This window comes from Styela clava, chromosome 12 (assembly GCF_964204865.1).
Source record: "Styela clava chromosome 12, kaStyClav1.hap1.2, whole genome shotgun sequence".
NCBI lineage: Eukaryota > Metazoa > Chordata > Ascidiacea > Stolidobranchia > Styelidae > Styela > Styela clava.
The window spans coordinates 489,125-501,489 of record NC_135261.1 but is presented as its reverse complement, the minus strand read 5'-3'; the positions used below and the strand labels follow the sequence as shown (position 1 = coordinate 501,489).

Genomic DNA, 12,365 nt, shown 5'->3' with positions numbered 1-12,365 from the left:
AGTTACCTCCATATTGGTATACTTCTGGAGCGCCTTTCTTTATTCTTAGCACAATGCACCGACTGCCGAGTCTAACATACTATTCGCTTTTGCTTTTCATTGCTTCATACATTTCATTTTTTCAAATTCATTCATTTTTATTCAGTTCCTGTTATCATTCCACTGAAAGAATCATCAATTTCATCTCGTTCAGCAAGTTCTGTTCATTCATTAAATTCACTTAGTTCGGCTGAAGAAGAATTGAAAGGAACAACTTACATGCCAGGTTTGTTAAGTTGAAATTATCAGTACCTAATTCTAACACCTTTTCTAATTTTGTGGGCATGATGACACAGTAGTTCAAAGCAGGGCCATTGATTCCCCTAGTTCAGATCTCTAGAGGTCACGAGCAGAGGCGTTCACTAGTTTTCAATTGCAACACTAACATTAGTTTAAAGTAAATCAACTGTCATTTGTTTATTTCTTCGACCGTAATGCATTTTTTTTGCTTTTATAAAATCTTACAATTTGGAATAAAACAGTAAAATTACTTAACTTTAAGATCAGATATGAGATTGTGTGAGGCAGAACCTTATGGTTGAGAGATGTGTTTTGTCGAAAATTTCAATTTTTAAAACCAAACGTGGCCAGTGTGATGACGCAACATGACTTAAGGTTAAATGTCGCTATAAGAGGTTCCTTATTTCGTGGCAAGAGATTATTGAAATTCCCTCCCCCTTTTCAGGTCTTTCAGCAGCTGAATTAGAAGAATCTAGAATCCCAACCCCAGTTCCAAGAAAAAGAATGGAAACCTTTCAGATTGAAGAATGTGCGACATTGCCGGCCCCGATACCAAGAGAAAGGAAAGCTAGCAGCAGTAGCAGTAGTAGTTCAGGTATCATTTTTCTCTGCCCATTATATGCACTTTCACAACTACCGGTAAATCTAATTTCCAAAATGAGTATTATGCACCAGTTGGGAAAAATTTCAAAAATAATACTTGATAATTCATCCTTAACTGTCTCATACTTGCCACGTATAACAGTCTTGTTTCTGATATTTGTTGTAAAGTCTGTTAGAACTGTGATATGCTCATTTTACTGCTTAAGTTTTTGTTTCAATATTTTTAGATACTTTCACAAAGGATTGTGTTTAAGATATGCTTTGTCTTGTCAACTTTCCTCTCTCCTGAGAATAGATAAGAAAATTATAACTTAACCAAAACGCCTACATGAAAAATATTTGAGGGTTGGATTTTAGTACTGGCTGATATTATTGTCATATGATTGAGCCGTCCTATCAACTTTTCTCTCGCCTAGTGTACATTTGAAAATCCGAATACCTAATACCTATTATTACATCACAGATGATGAAGAAACGCAGACAACTCTCGAAGAATCATTACCAGCGAAAGATGTTCGGAAAATAGTCAATAAGTTTGAAGTAAAACAAGAAAAACTGGAAGGAAAGGAAGGAAAAGTGGAGACAGATGAATCAGGAACTGAATATACTGAACCACTGATTACCATGGGAATGAATCCTGAATTAGAAGAAAAGAAAAAGAGAATTTTAAGGAAGAAAAGTCAGTTTAAGTTTCCTACATCTTTGTCAATTATTTTTTTGCCCAAACCGAATTTGTACTTCTTGATTCGTTGGTGTCTGCTCTTCAAGTGGGTTTGAGCTTTTTATATACTGTATTTTACAGACCACTTTGAATCCTTTCGTTCATAAAGATCAATTGTGTGCCTTATATGGATCAGGCAGTGCTTTATGCTGTATTGCTTACACTTAAATCCGGTGCCGGTAATGTTTTGAAAACGAGTGCATCTACATGCACCTCATGATAAATAAAAACCCAATCTAAGGTATTTATTGACAGTGCGCCTTGCAGTTTATTGCGCTTTAGCTTTATGGTCCATAAAATACAGCAACATTCAAGATTGTGAAGTAGGGAGATTGAAGTTGCTTCATAGATTTCACAGCTATTTAGATTTATGTACCTTACCCTGAATTTTATACAAATTTACTCAAAGCAAAAGATATTTATGGAAAAAAGAATATATCGGGCAACCACCATGTGCTGAGATATTTCTATATACAACAGAAATGTCACTGAATAGAGGTTAACATAGATAGAATTTACATATTTGTCCCGGGGGAGAGGAAAGTTGTTGAGACGACTCAATCATATGGCGAACCACAGCCTCTCATCCAGTTTTCAATCCATGTCGGGTATGGAATTAGTTAGTTATTTGTTTCAGATGCATGGACGTCAGCCATCAGTTACATGAATCACTCTGCTCGGCAAGTATTCCAGCAATCCTTTCTCACATAATTATTCCCAACAGGATTCGAACCTGCGAACCCATGCAGGGTAATCAGAGGTGCGGTGGCGAACATACTCCTAACACTTAGCATGATGCGCCACACCACCGAATCAAAACTAGTAAAAATAAAAACCAACAAATTATAATCTAATACTAATTTACCATTCCCGTTATTCTTACAGAACCTCTGATTAACACGCAACTCAGCACTGAATCTGAATCGTCAGAAAGTATTGAAAGATCTGGGAAGAGAGACAGTAAGTTGTCATTTTTTTCTGCATTGTAAGTGGTGATGTGTGACTTGGCAGAATACTTGCACACTACTATCAAGGCAGTAATTCTGTCAGTCTTGCTTAATTACTTTATTTGTAGTGATTTTTGACGTTTTTTGCAAGATTATTGGTGTTTTTTCACAGTTTTTGCACATTTTTGCAAGATTTATTTATTTTTTTTGCGGTTTTGTGATTTTTCAAAGTTGAAACGAGGCATTTCCACACTGAACATGTCTCTATGTAAAAGCAGACACTGATATGTAAGGGGTTACTATTATATTAAGACCAAAATCTTCGCGGTTTGTTCGATATTGCCAACCCAATTTATTACGTTCTGGGTGAGGCGGTGGGCATTGGATCACAATTTGTATTGAGTTAAGATGGGATTGTCGTATTTAATCAGGGGGATAGGAAAGTTGATAATACAGTTTAGTCAAACAAAATAACCCAGCAAATTCCCAGTCTAAATAGGATATGGGAATAGTTAGCCAGATGATAATCTCTTATTCTTGGACATCCTGTAAATTTGGGTCTAATTCAACACAATTTGTTTAACCTTTGACCTTTTTTTTCCAGAATCGAAATACAAGAAAGATGACAGCTGGATGCTTCGAAAAGAAAGTGATTTTGATTCGGATTCTGCTTCGGTTTCCAGCAGTTCGAGCAAACATAGCAGAGGTTTGTGCTTGCACTGTAGGATTGAATATATATGATATGAGCCGACAAGATGACTTAGAATAGAATTTACACTTGCAAAACCTGTCGTCAAAATAAAAATATTTTAAGTGATTAAAATGAACTGACAAAAAGTTCGGTGCGTTATACAAAATTGGTGCCATTTGTGCGAATTAAAGTTGTACTGTGAATCCTACCTTAAGCGATCTGAATTAAGTATTTCTTTACTGAAAATTATTGGATGGATCAGAATGACTCATGTTGGGGATAGGGCGATAACACGGCTTAATCATATGGCGAACCACAGCCTCCCGTTTGATTACCAGTCCATGTCGGATATGGAAACAGTTAATCGAATATTTGTTTCAGATGCATGATCTTAATGGCGTAAGAAAACGTAACCCATGAGAAGTTACGTAGCCACAATACTATGGTGAGGAGTCCAGCAATACTATCGCAGATATTTATCTCCCACCGGATAAAAACCTCAGAACCCGTGCAGCTCATTTCCCTTTTCTCGATTAAAGCCTTTGATATAGTAGGATAGGATTTACATATTTATCCCGAGGGAGAGGAGGCTGTTCAACCATATGGCGAACCATGGCCTATCGTCCTATTACCATTCCATGTCGGGTATGGGTTAGTTAGCTATTTGTTTTCGGAAGCATGGACTTGATGCCTAGTGGCCATTATTTTCATTAGGGACAGACTGCTTATAGCCTTGTTCAGAGATGAATAGATCATAATGAAAAATATTATTTACAGAAACAGGTAGGAGCAGTAAAAGTGGGATGTTCCATAATTTATCTGCGGCCGAACAGCGAGAGATGGCTCGGATCGCTCTGATGCATTTACCAGAAACCGCAATCGCTGAGGATCGATACAACACGAAAACGATAAAATTTGTTCGGACAGACGATTCTTCCACTAAGTCTCCCCCACTAACTAAAACTGAAGTGTTACCTGCTATGGAGGTGCCAGTAACACAAAAGGTTTGATGTTGTATGAGATTGTGATGTAAACCAGGGCTACTCAACTGGCGGACCGCGGTCCGAATCCGGACCTTTCGAGTATTGGATTTGGACCGCACCTAATTATTTATTTTGGATCATTAGCCCCACTTTTTGAATTTCCTATTAGAAAATGACTTTCATAGTTTTGAATATATATGAAAAGAACTATAACACCATAATAAACAATTTTAATTTGCTACTAATCATTAGCCGGTCGAGGAAGTGCTCGTTTAAGGATGCCGAAATATCATTTCTGGAAAGACCGGACCTAAATAATTTTGAAGTTTTGTTTGCGGACCTTCGATAAAAATAGTTGAGTAGCCCTGATGTAAACCACGCATCTGGGGTGAGACTCAGACTCCAGAATTCAAACTTTTTGAATTAGGTATTAGAACCTGGGTCTCACTGCTCGATAACAAGCCTTGGGTTCCCTGCGACTTCTTTCCCCAGTAAAACTGTGTAAATTATCATTTCCTCGTAATTGTGCTTGTGATATTTTTTTTACTGGTTGGAAATAATAAACTTGACTTGAACTGGCTCACTATTGCCACACTTAATATATGATTTTCATAATTATTCCGACAAAAGAAAGCTGATAAGACGGCTTAATCATAAGATCAATTACAATCTAACTAGACAGGATATTTCTTTATCTCTGGTCCAAGCCAATGAGATCCAAAACACCTAACTAAACGAAATAGACCCCTGCTGGCAAGGTCATGTTACCTTGAAAAACAAAATTAAATCATACAAAATCACACTAAACAGAATAATTTCATTTATTTAGACCACAATCCAACAAGAATCGACACCATCTAAACCACCACGCAAGGAAGTGGCGACAGCACAGATCCACGTCCAGGGGGATTCCCCCAGATTACCACAAGGGATGACACTGGGAGAAGCAAAGAAGTTGCTGCAAAAGGAACTAACAGTAAAGGTGAGCTGGCATGGCATTGTGCTAAACTTTTTGAACAGACTTGTTATCAAACCATTGACCCTTGACCCTGAGTGTGTTTGCAGGTTTGAAACTTGCTGAGAATAAGTATGTGTGAGTGGATTGTTCTGTATTCACTATTTTTATTGAAAATGCGAAGCATTTGCTTAGCTTGCCGATTGGCACATGCTCCAGATTACCCTTCACTCAGGTTCAAATATTGTGAAAAGAAATTTGTATGGCTGTATGGCTAAGTGATGTATGGTGCGCTAACAAACTTAATCAAAAAGCATAAACGCCTTACAGTCAAAAATGGAAAATTCACAGGTAATTTACTCTAATGCAATGCAACCATCGCAAATGGCATTGACACTTTGTGAAGGGATTTGCTTGGAGCTGTCAGATAATTGCTCTGTGACTCTTTAAAAAAGGATAGGATCAACATCAAGAAACACTGTTATATATCTTTTTTTGAAGTGAGTCTATAAATAAATAATATGACATATTGACCTTTAACCTTTCCCAGATAAAAACCGATGACTCAGGAACCAGGTTTGCAAAAAGAGAAGATGGGTGGAAGGGAACGAGTTTTAATACAGAAGCAGAAAAAGCTAACTTGAGAAATAGCTTTGATGGGACAACAGTCAGAAAGCTGCAATCGAATGGAAGTGCAAAGCATGAAACTCATCAAATGGTAGGTTTTAGATTTGACATGAGCTTGGTGAATATTGTACGGTGCTAAGCATTAGAATACTTGCCATCGCGCTTCTGAATAACCTTGTTGGTTTGAAGATTCGAGTTCAGATAAATATGGAAATCTTATCCTATGATTATGCTAACTTATCAGCTTTCCTCGTCCCAGGGTAGGACTGCGAAACCAACAACACAATAGCTACGAGTGTTCAATAAAAGTCAAACAGAGAAAATAAAGCAAATGTATATTTGATGCGTTATATCTTATGGGGAGAATAGGGAATTTCCAAACTCGCAAAGGGAGAGAAATGAATCAAAAGATCTGGAAACCCTTGTGGACAGAGAGAGAACCCGACTTATCCTAATTGAAGAGGAATAACAGCATAATGATCTTCATTATTGAAAGGTTCTGTTTGGCTGGTCCACACATTCCCTCCTGTAACTTGTACTATTTATCTTCCAGGATTTGTCTCCCACTGATCTTGATCGCTCTCAAGTGGTCAGGGGATCCATTACAATGCGAGGAGGAAAAGTGATGGTTTTGACTACGAGCCCAGATGGCAAAGAAAAGGCTGAATTCAAGGTATGGGAGGATATGCATGATTAATTACACACTTGAAAATTAAGAAAGTAGTTTTTCCATGAGCAGTTGATGACCTTTTAAATAGGGTTGTGGACTCGAAAATTTGAATTTAGAATGTTTTCTCGATATTGAAATCAAAGTTGCCAGAGCTTGATTCAAAGTTTTGAATTTCCTGAGGTCCCGCTCGAACTTTGAATTTCAGAGTGGATATGGATAACTGAGGTCAAAATTTTTGACAAAATACAGTAAGCCTATTAAGCGTTCTCGGCAAATGCTCAAGGTTTGGGTATCAAAATTTGGTTTTCTAAGAGCTAGAGTCAGATTCAATATTTCAACCTGATTTGGATATTGGAGCAGCAGTTGTTTTTTAATAATTTGGAGTGTGTTGTTTTATGATTTTCCCCCTACATCAAAGTCTCGCCAGTGGTTAGTTGAGTCCCAGTCATTCCATTTTATAGATGTTTCAAATCACTTCGAGCCTAAAGAAATGGCAATTCGAGTCAAGTCAATATATCGAGCCTTCATAACATTGCCATATAGTCATATCATAATTGTGAATAAAGATTGTTTCATGGGCCTTAGAGATTAAACTAGGATTAAATATCACTTTACACTGTATACTCCATATCATCCACAGCCACTATCCACTGGTATCTCTGACACAAGATTCAAATGGTTGAAAATTTCAATATTTTCAATGTTGCACTCACAACCTGGAATGATGCTGAGTCCTATAGCTGATATTGTATATACCATAATTTCCCAAACTTTTTGAGCCACGGAACTCTATTTAAGAATCCGAATTTTGACGGACCCCCTGGCTTTGCCGTATCAATTTCAGTGCCTAACCAACGAGTAAAGATAATGTTCCATTACAACACAACACAAGCGACATTAGGTTGCTTTTCACTGCACAATTTTGCGATTTTCGGAGCAATTTGTGACAAGCAAACTTATAGATCGGAAGGCAAGGGTCGACCTGTATTTTGTCATCATATTTATAAGAGTGGAAATGCTGCCTCACGAATGTAGGTCGTTGCTAAAGGATTTTAATTACCTTTTCTGACAGCAATGGATATTCGTCCGCAATGCCCAACCAAAAATATGCAATTTCTCTTTAATTGAAATTAATCATTAAATATTGATCAGACTTTTTTAATATCGTTGGGACCCCCTTCTGCAGTTATCACGGACCGGACCCGAGTTTGGGAAACCATGGTATATTCCATATTACAGTAAGATTGTTCCATAATACTACAGGACCTATACATGTTACATTGTGGTATAGTTGAGTTTCAATAGGCATATGTAAATTGGTGTTTCTTTTCTTCTTCAGTCAAGAGAAATTATCATTGTTTTGAGTAATTCAAAGTTATCCATTGCTAAGTGGATTCATCATAAACATTTTCATTTTCTTTCATTCCTAACAATCATTCAGGTTATTAGAACTCGCCAAACTGGCTCCCCTCTGTTTCCGCCTGCTCCTGCATTGAACACTCATAAATATACCAAGGTTTGATAAGTCATGCATCATTAACCATAGGGTCAGAGTTCAGTTCTTTCCTAATTGTAATTTTAACCTAATTTTTAGAAAGCTATAAATCTGTGTGTCAACAATTTTGTTCATGTGAAATTCAATTTTAATTATTTTATGAGGATTTAAAAAATCCAAGTTTTTTTGACAAAATTGTCACAAAACAGTAACATTGCCTGATCGTAACTTTGCTCACAGAGATGAAGTTCTCCTACATTATGAGTGACTGTGCCACCATAATTTATATATTTTCAGTAGCATTTGAAGTTTTAGTGGTCACCCTTAACTTTTCTCAGAGATGAGGATCCTTTAGTTTTCTTATCATTCATTTAACTTAAACCCAGAGATAAGTCTCTGAGTGAGATCACATAACTTTTCTCTGAGATGACTCGCCTTTACTTCTGAGTGAGTTTCCATAATTTTGCTTAGAGATGAGTCTTCTTTACTTCTGAGTGAGTGCCCGTGACTTTGCTAAGAGATGAGTCTTCTTTACTTCTGAGTGAGTGCCCGTGACTTTGCTCAGAGATGAATCTCCTTTACGTCTGAGTGAGTGCCCTTGAGTTTGCCAAAAGATGAGTCTCCTTTACTTCTGAGTGAGTGCCCTTAAGTTTGCCAAGACATGAGTTTTTTTTACTTCTGAGTGAGTGTTCGTAACTTTGCTCAAAGATGAGTCGCCCTCACTTCTGAGTGAGCGAGGGTGTGAGTAAATTTTTTCCTAATAGAACTAATTTTAGACAAAGAACTGAACTCTGCTGTTAATTCTTCATAACATTCACTTGTGTGATGCATCAGCTCAACAAAGCAATTTACTAACCTGTAGTTGGATAGACTTTAATTATTTTTGTCATTTTCAATATTTTTTCTTTTTAGTCATTTTGTGAGTGGTTTTGTAATATTTCTAGTTTTAACAGGCTAGTAACTCTCTATTGAGATCTTTTTAAATCTGTAATACGTTCATATTTGTGTTCAATTTTTTAATTTATATTTGGAGAAGGGTCATATTTTTTAAATTAAAAGTCAGGAGTCAATGCTTGGTGCTATGGTGCATCGTGCCAAGGAAGGAAGGAATTCACTGATCACAGCATCTTTGTCGCCTTGCGTAGGTTAGAACCTCGTAGCAGATCATTTTCTATGAGAGGATTGCTGTAACCCGCTTGATAGACACAGCTTTCTCCACCACCATTTCTGGAACAAATAACTGGCTAATCCCACACCCGACATGTACTGGCGACCTGACAAGAGGCCTTGGTTCGCCATATGATTAAGTCGTCTTATCGGCTTTCTTCTTCCCAGAATAAATATGTAAATATCACCCTATTTTATCGATTGTGAATATCTCAGATTTCATAACTCTGCTCTTCACATCAAAAAAATGTGCAATGCAGGTAAGAAGAAAATTATATTTATACAAATTTTTTTTTCAGGACATCTGAAGACAAAGACAAGATGCTGAAATATATTTGTGAAATTTTTATTTATTTTTCTATGAATTTCAACATTTTATATATTTTGTCTAAATATTGTGCATGGTACAAGATAATGTAGAATGGGGCAAGCTAAGCATGGTGGGGTCATTTATCCTGGGGGAAATGGATGTTACCAAGACGGCATATTCATGGGATAACATTTTTTGATAGCAAGCTGATAGTTGGCTTAATCACACATATATTTAGTCTGTAGGAAAGGAAGTTTGATAAGATGGTTTATTAATTGGTCACATTTATTTCAATTAATTAGTCGCATTTATTCCTTGAGAAAAGAAAGCCGATAAGATGGCCTATTCATACAAAAACGTTAGGCATCCATATTACCTTTCTCTTTTGCAATTTGCCTTCCCACAAATGCTACATCCATCAGTAGAAAGCTTTTGGTTTCTAATCGTAGAAATCCAGCTGTCTAAATGTATATATTCGCATGTGGCTTACTGAAGTATTTTGATATAAAGCTTTCCCATACTTATCAAATTGCATATTTTCCAAATACCCACCATATCCAAAAACACCCAATATAAATACCATTTTTTGTATCTAAATACCATTTTTACAATAATTTTGAGTCCTAAACGGTACAGAAAGATATTTTTTAAATTTGTATTCTTTATTTTTAATTTTTTAAAGAAATTATTTTGAGAAGTTGTTTAATTGTATTGTATATCTTTAAAAGAAATTCAAAATTTAAAAATATTTTGCTAATCTGCTCCTGTTGTGTGTGTACCAGGTTAGGGTAAGGCTATAATTTCATTCCGTATTTTAGTTCTATTAAGAGTTCGGGGACTGTAGTCTTAGCCAAGTGAATATAACCCTCTGCCCATAGGTTTCAGTCCCTTTACACAACTTGATGTGAAATAGGCGAACAAAATTAGTTGCCTCCATATTGGTACACACACTTCTGGAGCGCTTCATTATACTAATCGCTTATGGCTCTCATTGCAAGTGAAAACGTCCCTTCCCACTTCTCTGGCGAGGCACAATAAATAATGCTGCCAGGGAACTCATTAACTCTTAGGTTTATTATATTGTCACCATATTTGCACTTTTATATTCAACTTTGCACAAATCGTTTATTTCTTCAACTTTTTTTTCTTAAGTGCCATTTTATCATTAAAATCATCTGTATATTTTATAATTATATCTTTATTCTCCTCATGAGATTTAATCTTTATCTCGGGAGCAGAAAACCTATAAGACGGCTTAATTATATGTTAGGATTTCCATAGTTATTCGTGAGGAAAGGAAAGCTGGTGAACTTGATCTTATGACGAACCACGGCCTCTAGTTCGTTCACCAGTCTAGGTGAGTCAAAGTCTGGTGAGATTTTTTCAAAGAGTATCATCCCCCTTCATTGGATGACAAGCATATTCCAAAAGCTGGACTTAAAAATTGGGTACTCCTGAAGTATTTGAACCAAGATGGCGGACACCGGAACGTAGTATGTGTACCAGGTTAGGGTTAGGCCATAATTTCAGGCACAAATACTATGGGAGTCACTTGGCTAGTCTCCTGAACTCATGATAAAATTAAAATAAGGAAAATTGGAATAACTTAACCTGGTACACATACTACATTCCGGTGTTCGCCATCTTGGTTCACATACTTAAGAAGCACCAAAAAGACAGCTGGTGACCTTATGACGAACCACGGCCTCTAGTTCTTCTCGATGAGTCAAGTCTGGTAAGATTTTTTCAAAGAGTATCCCTCTTCCCTGGATGACAAGCATATTCCAAGAGCTGGACTTGAAAATTGAGTACTCCTGAAGTATTTGAACCAAGATGGCGGACACCGGAATGTAGTATGTGTATTAGGGTTAGGCCATAATTTCAGGCACAAATACTATGGGAGTCACTTGGCTAGTCTCCTGAACTCATGATAAAATTAAAATAAGGAAAATTGGAATAACTTAACCTGGTACACATACTACATTCCGGTGTTCGCCATCTTGGTTCACATACTTAAGAAGCACCAAAAAGACAGCTGGTGACCTTATGACGAATCACGACCTCTAGTTCGTCTCGATGAGTCAAGTCTGGTGAGATTTTTTCAAGAGTATCCCCCTTCCCTGAATGACAAGCATATTCCAAGAGCTGGAATAAAAAATCCAGTAATATATGTATCATTTGCTTAGTAGCTTTGTTTTTTTACTAATATAACAAGCCTCCTTTTTCATCATATTTTTCGAAATTAGGGTTTTTTCTGGCTGTGTACAACTGTATTCTATATGCCACTTAGCTAGGTTTCCAACCGTGAACCGTGGCATAAGAACCGTGCTAAAGATGTATTACAAGTAATGAGGAGATATCAATTCCTGTGAAAACAAAATTGTTGTAAAAGGCTTGTCTGGAGAATAAATGTTACAGAAATATATTTGTGTTAGTGTGCAGCAAGACTATTTAGTACAAAAGTTTTGATAACATCATACGATTGTAAGACTTCTGCTTACTGTAGATAATTAATGTCATCTAAAATTTCATGTTTGAATAATTTTTCACTTTCACATTTATACTGTTTATTAATGCCGGGTAGCTTTGCAATTCAGTAATTTCTGTGATATTTCAATTAAAACCGTGAAGTGTACAGTATTGTGTGTTGAGTACCCTAACAATGGGATAGGTATTTTATATTTATTCAGAGAAGAGCCGATAAGGTGGTTCAATCAAATGTTAGAATTACCATATTCATCCTTGGGAGAGAAAACCTGGTTGATAACCACAGATTTAAGCCAAGTCATTGCGCTACCGTGTCATAATTTGTGTTATTTCACAGGGAACATCAATTGTTGTGAATGTATATAGCTCAATTTGAGGCGCTCCAGAAGTATGTGGACCAATATGAAGGTAACTATTTTTGTTCACCTAC

The 12,365-nt window shown here is 36.6% G+C and overlaps 1 protein-coding gene across 4 annotated transcripts in view; it reads left to right on the top strand.

Moving 5' to 3' along the window:
- Positions 1–12,086, top strand: part of LOC120329707 (uncharacterized) — a 46,975-nt gene extending 34,889 nt beyond the window's left edge. For 3 of the 4 annotated variants that reach the window (XM_078118541.1, XM_078118540.1, XM_078118539.1), the window contains 10 exons: positions 146–265; positions 725–874; positions 1,346–1,561; positions 2,489–2,563; positions 3,155–3,256; positions 4,019–4,245; positions 5,054–5,206; positions 5,730–5,897; positions 6,360–6,479; positions 9,438–12,086. In XM_078118541.1, the coding sequence (XP_077974667.1) occupies positions 146–265; positions 725–874; positions 1,346–1,561; positions 2,489–2,563; positions 3,155–3,256; positions 4,019–4,245; positions 5,054–5,206; positions 5,730–5,897; positions 6,360–6,479; positions 9,438–9,446 (1,340 nt within the window). In that variant the 3' untranslated portion in view covers positions 9,447–12,086. The remainder of the gene's footprint in view (positions 1–145; positions 266–724; positions 875–1,345; positions 1,562–2,488; positions 2,564–3,154; positions 3,257–4,018; positions 4,246–5,053; positions 5,207–5,729; positions 5,898–6,359; positions 6,480–9,437) is intronic. The other variant, XM_078118542.1, reaches the window with a different exon arrangement.
- Positions 12,087–12,365: the final 279 nt, after the last annotated feature.